The sequence below is a fragment of the Eptatretus burgeri genome, chromosome 12 (assembly GCF_056783735.1).
Source record: "Eptatretus burgeri isolate ZD-2024b chromosome 12, Ebu_testis_v1, whole genome shotgun sequence".
Taxonomy (NCBI): Eukaryota; Metazoa; Chordata; class Myxini; order Myxiniformes; family Myxinidae; genus Eptatretus; species Eptatretus burgeri.
The window spans coordinates 72,519,144-72,532,655 of NC_140972.1; the positions used below are offsets into that span (position 1 = coordinate 72,519,144).

Genomic DNA, 13,512 nt, shown 5'->3' on the forward strand with positions numbered 1-13,512 from the left:
CCATCTATGTGAGACAGTGCCGTTGATCCCAAGAGGGATTCATCTGCCAATGAGTAGCTCAAGGCATCGCTGCTGCTCGGTGCCAGGTTATTTAACCCATAGCTGGGGATTTTAAATTGGAGTTATCCTTCTACTAGGTGGGCTGCCAACCAAGGATGATGGCCCCCCACCCACCCAGAGCAATATGGTTTTAAGGCACCTGAGACCCGCCTTGCACACCCCTGCCATCTGTTGGAAAACAGGGGTCAGCACGAGAAGCTAGGCAGTCGGAGTGTGGTTAGGAGAGGCTATAAAAATAGACGCTGACTGTATGGGGCATTTCATGCATGGGGAATGGCTGAAGTTTCCCCACCGAACTAGTCAATCCTAACCCGTTGACTCCCAGATATAGACCTGGAAAACCTCAAACTAGTCTATCTCAGTCTATGCAGGATGAAGACTTAAATGACCTTAAATCAGACTATTTCAGGTCACAACAGGATAAAAAAAAACCTTCTAGATAACCTCAAACCATCCTTTTTCAGTCCACTGCAGGAGAAAAACCAGCAAGACAACCTCAAACCAGCCGATTACAATCCATGATAGGATGCAGACTTAGATAACCTCAAATAAGACATTCAGTCCATGGCAGGATGAAGACCAAGACAGCCACAAACCAGCCTATTACAATCCAATACTAGTATGGGATATATACCTGCAAAAACCTCAAACCAGCCTCTATCAGTCTATGGCAAGATGAAGACCTTCAATATAACCACAAACCAGCTTATTTCAGTCTACCACAGGATGAACACCTCCCTCAAAAATCTGTTGAGTGGTGTTTGGCTTACTTGTCACTCTTATCAAGTGCGGGTTGTAAATATATCTCCAGTGATCATGGGAACCAAACCCACACCAATCAACGGAGAAAGAAGCAAGTCTTGAACCACTTGACCAAAAAGCCACTCTGAAACTAGATAAATACTGAAGTTGTTTCAAAGTAAACTGGCATTTTTCTGAGTAACATCATTTGAACTATCAGCCAGAACCTAAAAAAAAAAACGAAGAAAAATCTTCCACACTACAACCACATGACAACAATGAATGTTGATCCCCCAGGAAAGAGATGTGCAAGAAATAACAATAACTCAGACAGATGAGCACAGCCATACATGCAAAAGAAAGCAGAGAAATGGGCTTTGAGGACAGCCTTTTATTATAGGATTCAAGTCAAGAACCTGGACTCAAGTCTGACTTAACTTCCCATTTTGCTGTGTTTAGTTGGGGAAGGGGTAGAGTGGGGCTATCATGACACTCCTTTAGCTACAGTTACATCAGTACACACAGAATGTTCATACCTTTTGTTAATTTGCAGAACAAATAAAAACGACAGACTGAGAAAGTTGTGGACAACAGCAGGAGACAAACAGATATCGCAGGCAAACTGTTTTGGCTAACAGACAGACATGTTTTTACTTGCCAGTTTAATCTAATCATCGATTGTCTCATGTGTCCCTTCACCCTTTGCGAAAATAAAGTTCGGGCCCAACCAACATGCTTGCACTAAATTTGATTGTACTGATTTGAAATAACATTCTATAACCCACATGAGTACGAGGTTCCTCTTTGATATAAAATCCGTGCAGTACAGTCAGATAATGCCCCAATTTGAAAGATACACTATATTAACATTTTCACGATGCGACTGGTATGTGATGGATGGCATACAGGTAAGATGGTTTAAGCAAAAAAGGTAAGATGCTTTATGCAGTTTTCATTGAAATGTTAGTATGGTAGTCGGGATAGCCAAGCCCGTAAGTATCTGGTTGTGGGATCATTGTGGAATAAGGATAAGGGCCACAAGGAACCCATGGGGGGAAAAAAAACAGAAATGCAATTTAGACAATACTGTACCTTTGAGCATTTTCATGATACGTCATTTTGATTTGTGTGGGTCATGATACATGACCATGCAGATGGAGGACATTGACAGACACAGGTCATGCAGCCCAGGATGTGAATATTGTTGCGGTTTTCGCGCCCGCCGGCGTGCTGACGGCCACGTAACTCGAATCGCGGCACGTCGCCCACCGGACGGACAATCCAGTCGTGACCCTCTCGGACTAACGCCGGGAACCAGTCACGGGTGGACCTTTCGGTCACACCGCGATCGAGCCAATCAGCCCCCGCGTGGGATAGGGTTGCTCGCCAAATTCGACCTACCTAAGTACCCACGCGGAGGGTAGACCGGGCGATCGCACCTCGCCGCAGGTCGACTTCGGACACGGGCCACTTAAGCGACCCGTTCCGTACTATCAGAATAACCGAGCTGTGTTATCGTCGACCTCGACGGTTCGATTAATTATCGGGCGTATTCAGCCCACTACCAACCCTTTACGTGAAGCAAGATGAGGGTTCAATGGGGGAAAAGACGAAGCGAAGCGGGAGAACAGTTCAACAATAAAGCACATTTATTCGCGACGAACGGAAAGCACACAAATACAATTCCACCAAATGCACACAAAAAAAGAAAACACAATTCCATTTACACAAAAAGCAAACATAAAAGTGAAAACACAGTGCAGAGCTAATACCGACTACCGAGCACACGGCAACACTTATACAATTCTACTTCACAGACGGCGCCGACAACACATACCCAAAACCAAGGAAAAGAAATACCTCAAGAATGAGGCAGGCCTGAGGCCGAGACCGGGTCGGGCCTACCCGTCTGGTGATGAGACGCGGAGCGGCGATGGCCCCGCAACCCGCGGGCCTCGTGGACAGTGCCTGGCAGGGGGTGGGAACGGGGCCCCCTCGGTCGCACTATCTCAGCCGGGGGGAAACAGGAGGGGGTTGCTGATGCTCGGGGTATAGAGGATCTTTATTATCCCTGGTGTGCGTCTCCACCTCGGCCAGGTCGCGCTGCCGGCCTCCCTCGGGCGTGCAGCTCCTGGCACCGACGCGAGCACCCCCTCGTCCGGTTCTCTTCAGCTTCTCCAGCCACTGCAGGCTTCGGGCTCCAGACTTCCACACTCGTCCCCTCCGTTCCGACTCCTCGTTCTCGTTCTCCTTCTCGTTCTCGTCCTGCTGACTCCTTCCCGTTCTCGTTCTCCTTCGTTCCGACTCCTTCTCGTTCTCGTTTGCGACTCTCCTTTTCGTTCTCGTTCTCTCTCTTCTCCGACTGACGAACACCGTCCTTTTATCCCCCCGTAACTTCGCCTTTGACCCCCTCCCTTTGACCTTTCACCTCGCTCCCCATTGGCCCGAGAAAAAGTGGGCGTGAAGGCTTTTTGATCCACAAATTTGCATATATCGATCGTTCTGGAGGCGGGGCCAATTCGCCCCTCGCTCACCGATTGGACGGCAAAAAGTGGGCGTGTGTCGTTTTTGATCCGTTTTTGAAGCACAAAATCCGTGATTTTGTACACGCTGTTCGACGCGCGTTCTGCATGAGTCCAACACCGGTACCCACAGCGGGGCAAGAACGGTGGCGATGCTACGGTTGCGAGGTGTGACGGAAAGGTCGTGGCGGTTGTGGTGAAGCGGTGGTTGTGGTCGGTGGTTGATGTTGTGGTTGTGATGGTAATCATGGCGGTTGGTCCAAAATAAAGATAGTAAAAGAAAAACGGCTATCCTGAAGAGTCGCAGCACGTATAAATGACATGTATTCCCACTAGACAACGGGTTTGGGCCTAACTACACATGCACTTACCGAGATACCTCACCTAAGGGACCTGAATGGTGGTTTGCGAATCTGGTAACCACAACAATATTATTGGAAAATACTTTAAGGGTACATATTACTTGTTCTTTGTGGCATAATCCGCTTGCAGTGAATGTACTATAAGCTATATATAGTGGAGCAAGAGTATGTATGTATGTATGTATGTATGCATGCATGTATGTATGTATGTATGTATGTATGTATGTATGTCCGCTCTATTCCTATTGGTTGGACAGCTGGCCTGACACCAGCCACAATTGTAACCCGAAAAAAAAAAATCATATCTGCCATTTTGGTAAGCCGAATACATCTTTGGAAGCGTCATATTCACAATCGCCATGCCCTCCTTATAAAAGTTTTCTGTTCAGTGTTAAACAACCTGAGCAACTGTTAAAAGGATCATATATCGAAAGGTTGGAGCCAATCTGTGTCATGGGCCATTAATATTTGTTGCCTCTTTGGACTGTTGAAACACCTTTAGATAAAAAAAAAGACTGTCAATAACTCACACGAAGAGGCTCGACCCATGCAAAGAATTTGGAAGTGGGCTCCAGTAACAACCCATAGCCCAGTCTTACCAAAGATCGATGCTATCCACTTGGTAAACAGGACATCCAAATTTACTGTCCCTTCAGGAGGACAGCATTCTTCACAAGGAAGTGGAACTTCACCAGACAGCAATTTGTACATTACAATTACATGCAAAACATTTCAGCTACCTTCAACAGACAAGTGAAGACGCAGGCAGACACACAGGCTTCCATACAATGAAATTGCTTTAAAAAAAAAAAAAAACCTTTGCAGAAAGTGTTTGCAAAGGTTGTCATTTGTTTAATTTCACATGTTCATGGATAGCAAGATCGATATTGAGGGGGAAGAAACTGAAGAACATTGAGAACACCCCTGGAGTGCTCATCAATGCAGTAAGGTTTGAAGCAAGAAGTGGAGGAAGGAAGTGGTGCTGTGGAGCACTGCTCTCAGAGAGCAAGCTTGGATGGGAGACAAGATGCAATGTCTCTACTTACAACTTCCGGAGTTTCGTGAGACCCAGGAACGCCCCGGCCTCCACTGTACTAATGAGGTTGCTTTTCAAATCCCTTGTGGGGGCAAGGGAGGATGGAGCAGTGGGTGGCAGAACAAACAGGCTTCCTGTTAGTGTGACCAACATCGCATGTTAATTGCATGTGCACTTCCTTCTGATAATGGTGGAAAACCCTCAAGCAGTATAAGCTGCTCTGTAACCAAAGTATTTCCTAGTTAACTACACATTTACTGCAAGTCATGTGAATCAGCTACTCATCAACAGAATATAAAATAACTATTTTATTACACAGTGCTGAGGTTTCATGCAATTACAGAATATACAATGGTTAGCATTGGGGGGCTGGAGGGCTGGGGGACTGAAAGAAATGGAGAGGGGGGAGGAGGACATTATGGCACCTGATACAAGAACATAATTATGGTGTGTTTATGTTTCCATTAGTCTCTATATATTACAAGTACTTTCTTCTCTTGCTGATGGTAAATTTGAAAGCAAAGCCACATGTTCCAATGTTGATTTGCGATACTAGTAATTTATGAAGCACAATAAAACAGAGTTACTGTCCTTTCACTCTCAAACTCCATTGCTCTCAACAAACCAATCTTCTGGAGTGCCGCATGTGAGCTACTGACCCCACCAGAGTTGGGGTCAAGTCGGGAGTTCTATGGATTTAAGAACATCTGAAACCACAAACCGAACAAACTCAATGAATGGTACTTTGTTGTATAAAGGTACAGCTGCTTCATCGTAAATACACCGACACATGCACGGCACTTAAAATCCATCCCGTCAAATGAGTGAAAGGGTTTTTGAATGTAAAGAGGCAGGCAAGGTACAATGACCATTTCACATTTTCAGACAGAGCTTGTAAATTGTTATGGCTCCCCATCTGTGCTCCTTTATCCTCGCCTGCAGACCATGATTGTTAATTGACACTCGGCGCAAAAGATGCCCTGAAAGTCATGATTGTTCATAATGATGTTCTTAACCAAAGCGTGGTTGGAGCTGAAAGCAAAGCGTGCGGAGAATTGTTGGGGCGATTGAGGTGGAGGTGGAGGAAGCTCTTTTCTCCACACTATTACACCCGAGGTGCTCAAACCCCGTACACCTGCATGTTCCCGCACCAACAAAGAATTTTCTTGTGCCGCCGCCGCCGAGCAGGGAGTGAAAATGAATGGTTCAGAATAATCAGTGGCCAACATAATACCTTTAGCCTCCAGTGAAACATGATGTCAGTTTGGGTTTGATTCCCACAGGCAACCACTCAGTAGACTCCTTTGCCTCGAAAGTGCTTCGGCAGAACTGACACTCCGTGACAGATAAGGATATATGGTGGTCCTGGCAGAAGAGACGTGCTGGTCGTGGGACTACCGGTGGATGAAGAACGCCTCATGAGGAAGACTCCGACACTGCAAACTTCCTTCAACTTCCCCAGTCTTCAGACTATGGCCCCATTGGCTGGCCACCCCACGACTCCCCCTCTTTCCCTGGATTTTTTTTATTTAACCGTTTTGTTCTCTTCTTTTTCCACCTCTCCAGTGGTGGAGAATTCCACCTCTCAACTCCTGCTCCTCTTATATGCTGGAGATATAGAGCAGAATCCGTGACCCATTAACATCTGCCTTAAATGTAACAGACCCATAACAAGAAGGCACACCTGCATTCAGTGCAATAGCTGCCATGAATGCCTTCATCCAACATGCTCCAACCGAACTCACTGAACTACACCAAGCGATCCAGGCATCTGAACAAACCCTCCTGCACTGCTCCAGAGTACCAATCATTGTTTAGACTCAATTTGGCTACAACACCCTCGCATGACAATAGAAACTGGACATGCTCCCAACCACCTCAGAAAACCCACCAACGCAAACTTGACCCGACTCAGAACCCGTTCCGCCCGTGCTGTCACCTTGGAGTTGACACTGTGCCCCAATTAATTACAACTTGCTCTCAACTCACACAATACAGACAAGGATTTAACATTTCTTCTTTACTCGATCTGTGGGGTAATCCGGTTGGAGCGAACGGCTTCTTTGTGGCTGTGGGCTTCCAGCGAGGATGCTTAGGGCTAATGATAGTAATGATGAGGCTGTATGGTTATTGTAAGGAGGTGAGGGGGGGGATACACATGATGATACAAATTAAAATGTACACACACAATGTACACACACACAAACACCCAAACATGCATAACCATTCTGATATGATAATCTGCACACATGCACGTGACACGTTCTCACTGAAAGAGAATTAACATGATAATAATAGGAATGATTAAAAAAGGAAAATTAGTCAGTCTCTGACTTAAATTCTATCTGTATGTCAATATAGGGGTCATCAGTTGAAGACTCGCAGTGGAAAGAGTCAAGATTGGTTCAGCATTATGTATATGGGGACTGCGGAGGGGGGGGGGGGGTGAGGAGGTGAAAGGCATCAAAATAGGTCATGAATATCTTGACACAAATACACCATTTGCACAATTTAAAGATAAGAGATGATGCTAAAATATGCAAACTGTGCTGCGACAATGCGTTTAATGGAATAAATCTTGTAAGTCAAGATAAACAAAACTATATCTCTATATCGACTGTACAAGCATATGTTTTGAGTGAGGTGTGGAACAAATGTAATGAGATGCCAATAGACAATTCCTTAAACCTTCATCGGGCCAAATCCCAGAGGCTTTTGAGGCTTCACCTGTGTTCCTCGAGAATGACACGTGTTGTGCACAGAACATAGCTAAATGAACTCACCTTTAAACTATGAACACAACTTGCATATGTCAATGCAGCATTCTATATAGTGTGTGCATGTGATAAATAAATAAATATATATATATATATATATATATATATATATATATATATATATATATATATATATATATATATATATATATATATATATATGTGGTTAAGGATCCGGGATTCGAGTTTTGCCACGAGGGAAAGCACTCGGATGCCCCCCGAATGCCCAGTCCTGAGACCACCAGACACAGATAACGCCGCACACTAAGCGGGTTACTAAACAACCATGAACGCCTATCGGTACTGCCAATCCTGGCAGGGTTACACTACTTCGCATGTTACCGTTTCCAGTGGCTTGACCGCACCAAGCAAGTTTCGTGCCCTCGATGCGTACTTGCGTTAACTTATCATATCAGGTGCAACCGGACAGAGGTGCCAAGTACGTACTGGCTAACGAGCCAATCGGTGGGGTAAAACTTCCATGACTACACGACGTGCGGACCATGCTGGATCAATGGAGGAAAAGACAGGACGAGCTGGGTACATTCACAATGTAAGCAATTTATTTATAAAGCAAGGGCGAGGAAAAGCATGTGGAACAATAAAAGGTTTTAATACAAAGCAATATGTACAGCAGCAGAAAGAAAGGATTTGTTGGGTGTGGAAAAAGAAATGCAAATATATACAAAAGAGGACAGAGTGCAGAGCTAAATTATAAACTGGCCACAATTAGAGATCAACAATTTAGACACCAAAACAAGGAAACTTCTAACAATTCACAAGATATTCTATATTAAAAAAAACCAATGCATACCGAGGTTGCACTTAATGAGACGAGGAGGAGGAGGCAATCTGATGGAGCTCAGCCAAAAGCACAGAACATCGTGTATAGGACTAGCAGAGTATGTGAAAAGCTCAACAGACTACCGGATGAGATTTGTACATGAGTAAGAAAACAACAAACCAGAAAAGGAATCCTTAATCTATTTAGCAACAAACTTCCAAAAACAGGTGCAAATGATGGATACTACACAGGAAAACGAAACAGAAACAAACACAGCCCCAATGATTGCAAATTAAAAAAAATTACCCCCGTGTGGAGGTGACGGTCATCTCTATAATGTTTTTTACTATCATAATCGATAAACCGTTGCCAGATATCTCCTAAAATGACAGACAAGATAGGTTTTGAAAATGGCGACTTTCACAAATTTCGTGACCTCGTGACCTCGTGACCTTGACCCTGACGTCGAATCCGGGGGAAAATATGTCGTTGGGTATCACTCATCGACCTCTACCCACATACCAAATTTCATCAAGACTGGAAGTAAAAAGTTTTCTTTGTACCGGGAGGTGTTTTTGACCATCTTCCAGGTTACGTGGCGGCCAAACGGGATGGAAATTCAAAAATCTGGTTAGATACAAGATAATATTTTTTACTATCATAATCAATTAACAGTTGCCGGATATCTTGGAGAATGGCAGACTAGAAGGTTTTGAAAATGGCGATTTTTATAACTTACGTGACCTTGACCCTGACCTTGAACCCGGACAAAAGTTATATCGTTGTGCAACACTCATCGACCTCTACCCACATACCAAGTTTTATCAAGATCGGAAAGAAAAATTGATGGACGGATGTACGGACGGACGGATGGACATTTGGTCCGGCTTTATTAGGTCATCTCGGTGGAGATGACCTAAAAAGGAAAATTACAAAAATAAATATCAGCAGATGTACTCTGACAAATGGGAGAATGACAAAAGAGCAGGAAGATAAAAAAAAAGAGTTTGACAGGACAGGGATCGACAAGGAAGGCTCTTTGGAAAAGCTAAGAAGAGGTCAAATTAGTTGGGATGGAGAACGAGTCATCATCAATGACCAAGAGCACTACAAGAATGGCTTTATGAAAATAATGGGATTGAGCCAATCGAACAAATGCAGGTTTTGTGGGGAACAAACAGAAAGTACCAGTCATCACCTCTCGGGATGTAAAAAAAACTCATGTCAGAACAGCTATACACAGAAAGACATGACAGCGTATGCAGAGTAATCCACTGGCACATCTGTAAATATTTCAACATCCGGGTCCCAGAACAATCATGGGAACACAAACCAAGTCCGATCCTTGAAAATGAACAAGTAAGCTCACGCATGACACGATGATCCTATCGAGTGTGGACATTGTAAACAAAGCATTGCATCCAGACATAGTACTCAAACACAAATAGGAAAAGTCAGCATTGTTGATTGAGGTTTCAGTTCCAATGACTTTGGACTAAATTCCACAGAAATCAGGAAAATGTCAAATACCGGGATCTGAAAAATGAGTTCAAGAGGATTTGAAAATTGAAGAAAGGTGAAATTATACCAGTGATAGTTGAAGCGACAGAAATGATAAATAAAACCCTTATTGAGTACTTAAAAATCATTATGGAGAATATCACAAGTGAACTGCAAGTGGAGGCTGTCAGTGATTCAGTGAAGATTTTGAAAGAGCCATTGGAACGAGGCTATGAGAACGAAGTTTCACAGTTTGGTTCATGAATCACGATCCTTTACCAAAAAATAGGAGGAGGAGATGTGGAGTTCTTGGAGAACTGCCTCCCACCTCCTGAAATCCACAAATGGAGATAACAACCAGAGTTAACCCAATATTAAGAATTTACACACTGTTATATGCACTAACATGACAGGTGCTATTAGACACATACCTGAGGAAAGTCAAAAGCAAAGAAAGAGAGACAAAGTTTGAGGTGTTGGTGACCTCTTTCTGTACCTGGCACAGATGACAGACCAACACAACCCAGTCGCTTCGGAGGGGAAGGAGGGAGGAAAACTGAAGGTGTCTACGGTGTGCGAGTTGAGATGTGATAATTATGCAGTGATTGGCAAATGAGGCAGAGAGGAAGGTGTAAAGATGTAGGTCAGGGGTAGTTTTGGAAACAAAGGAAAGAACGTGTGAGAGGATAGTCCTAACCGTGAGTGTAATAGGTCTGTTTGTGTAAATTCTAATGGGGTCAGGCGATGCTTGGTTTAGTGCCTCCTGCTCGCAGGTGGACTCCATTCCGTTCCACCGCTCCATGATTCCAGGAACGAGAAATGGCAGGCCAGATGCGAGAGATGCAGGTGGACCAGATGAGAGCAGGGTGGGCAAGAGCGAGCGGGCCAGATTATAGAAGGGGCACATGCCAGACAATAATAAGGGGCGGGTGCCAGATGATAGAAGGGGTGGGTGCCAGATGATATAAGGGGCCGGCAAGAGAAGAGAACTCTCTTTTATACTTCCCCAGTGGGGATGGCACTCGAGAGTGGAACAGGCGGCGTGATGGGTGTTCCCCCGTGGGGACTCAAACCACTGTGTTGGCCCTGCCCTGGTGTGGATTTCCCACTGGAAAGGGCCCCATTTGCTCTGCACCTGGGCACACCACAGAGCTTGTAGAATAACATGGGGGTGATCACACGCCCCAACCATGAGTGTGCATCCTCATCCCCACTGGTCCCAAAAGGTGGTGGTGGTGGTCGTTAATAATGACTGTGCTTGAGCGATGGCAGTAGTGGTATAGCACAGCGGTTGTAGTGCGGCAAGTTCGTGATGGTGATGGCGATCATCGAGATTGTTGCGTCAATGGTGAGTGTGGGCAAATTTGAGCTATGGCCCGATGATGTAGGGATTTTTTATGAAGGCGTTGCAATGTTGGACGAGATGCTGCAATGTTGGGTCCAAGTATGGCGAAGGTCTGTGGGGAATGGCACGAGGTTTGAATGAGGTTTGTGGCGGTGTATGAAAATGAGTTATCTGTTGCCGTGGTCTGCATGCTTGCATGAAGGAAAGGAGGTCATGTATGAAGTAAAATAATAGAGATAGAAGAAAACAAAATGGGATGAAAGACCTCCGTAAAAGCCCTCACAATGCATTTTTTCCCAGAAACCCACAAGACATAAGGGATGGACAATCTAAAATGGATATGAATTAAACAAGTCTGAAGACGATGATGATTCACGAGCGGTATTTGACGATGTAGATTGTTTCAGAAGTCAAGGATGAGACAATGTGATAATGTTTGACCAAGTTATAAAAATGATCAACATTATGTGGTACGAGTGACAGGTTTAACTGCAAAATGTCGAAAACCCGGTTTCGTTCAACAACTTCAAAAATTTGACCTTTGCATAACCTTTAAAGGTCACAAAACAATGTTGTGGACATTAAAATAAGGAAACAGGATATGTGCTATAGCTTATTGGGGTTAGTTCGTCGAAGAAGGTCGAAAACCTGGTTCGAATCCCACAACTTTGAAAATTTGACCTTTGTGAACTTTAATGGGTCAAAGGTCAAGGATTATGACCTTTGGTGCAAAACTTCCTCTGGAACATTCCAGGAACAATATAACGTCATATCAGCTATATGGCATTTCGCACTCCTCAGATTATCCATACTTTGATGAAATCAGCGTAAAAACAAACTTGAAGGGGACGCCACGGGCAAGGTGTTCGAGATAGAGCAAAATGGTTTCAAGACTTTAGGTGGGGAATGACCTCAAGATTATGCATAAAAATGTTGTCATCCTAGCTCTCAAAGATTGGGCAGTCATATCATTTTTATGTCAAAATTTTCTAAGTTCGTGACCTTGTGACCTTGACCTTGGGACGAAAATGAAAAATCGAGCTCCTTGGGGCTATGAAGGTGCCATTGGGCTAACCAAACACCAAAACCTCTGCAAGATTTGACAAACCCCTCGGAGAAGATGCAAATTGAAATTGGCTACCCCGGAAAAAGACAATTCACAATTTTCTAAGTTCGTGACCTTGTGACCTTGACCTTGGGATGAAAATGAAAAATCGAGCTCTGTGGGGCTATGCAGGTGCCATTGGGCTAACCAAATACTGAAACCCCTGTCAGATTCGACAAACCCCCTCGGAGAAGATGCGAATTGAAATCGGCAACCCCCTAAAACACGTTTTTTGGGCGTGGCTCCGCCCATAATGGGCGCACCATGCCCATTCTCAGGAAAACACAAATAGATGATGATATAAACCTCCCACCAAAATTTTATGAGGATCGGATCAAAACCCACGGAGCTATGCTTGGGACAGAGAGACAGACAGACAGACAAGCTGGTAGGCGACGAGGGATTTGCTAGGATCGAAGCGCTGGATACTATGCTTTTCATTCTGACTGATCCACTGCCGAAGATTCATTGCCAAGATGCATTGTTTCACATACAATTGTTCCTCTGCCTGGCAAGATTTTTCCTATTGCGTATTTTGCCAACTGGCACTCCTCATAAAAAATGACGGTAAATAGACACCTTATTTTTGAAGGATTACCATTTGAAAAATAATCGGTTTGCTGGTTTGTGCTGTGGAGCCTCGGGTTGCAGACACACACACACACACACACACACACACACACACACACACACACACACACACACACACACACACACACACACACACACACACACACACACACACACACACACACACACGCACACACACACACACGCGCGCGGAAAACCCGATAAACTTCTCTCAATGCTCTTGTTTGACCACACCTCCTGAGCCACACAATATTTTTCATAAGCCACGCCCACTTTCCATAGGTCACGGCCACTTTCCTACACCACTCCCACTTTTCATTAACCACGTCCACTTTCCCTAAGCTCCGCCCACTTTCCTAAGCCCCCTCATAAAAAATGACGGTAAATAGACACCTTATTTTTGAAGGGCTACCATTTGAAAAATAAAATCTCAATCAAAAATTGGCTCGAGTAAAATTTTCTATATATCTCGAAGTGTTTAATTCCGAAGTCTCGTTTCTCTACATTCAAAACTGAAGGACAAGTATTGAAAATACTGTACGCGGTTTTTCGGCCGCTGCACAGAAACGGGTGGTTGCGAGGCAACGAAATTCAAACACGCACATTCCCAGTATATATTCCACATGTTGGCAAAGTTTCATCGAAATTGGTTTGCTGCTTCATGCTGTGGAGCCTCGCGTTGCAGACAC

General features: G+C 44.4%; 1 protein-coding gene across 4 annotated transcripts in view; it reads right to left on the reverse strand.

Annotated features, from left to right (window-relative positions):
- LOC147015903 (adhesion G protein-coupled receptor A3-like) overlaps positions 1 to 13,512 on the reverse strand; it is a 220,366-nt gene that overhangs the window by 86,245 nt on the left and 120,609 nt on the right. For 3 of the 4 annotated variants that reach the window (XM_085848508.1, XM_085848507.1, XM_085848509.1), the window contains exon 4: positions 4,732 to 4,803. In XM_085848508.1, coding sequence (XP_085704634.1) covers positions 4,732 to 4,803 — 72 coding nt within the window. Of the gene's footprint in view, positions 1 to 4,731; positions 4,804 to 5,955; positions 5,974 to 13,512 lie in introns of those variants that run through there. The other variant, XM_085848510.1, reaches the window with a different exon arrangement.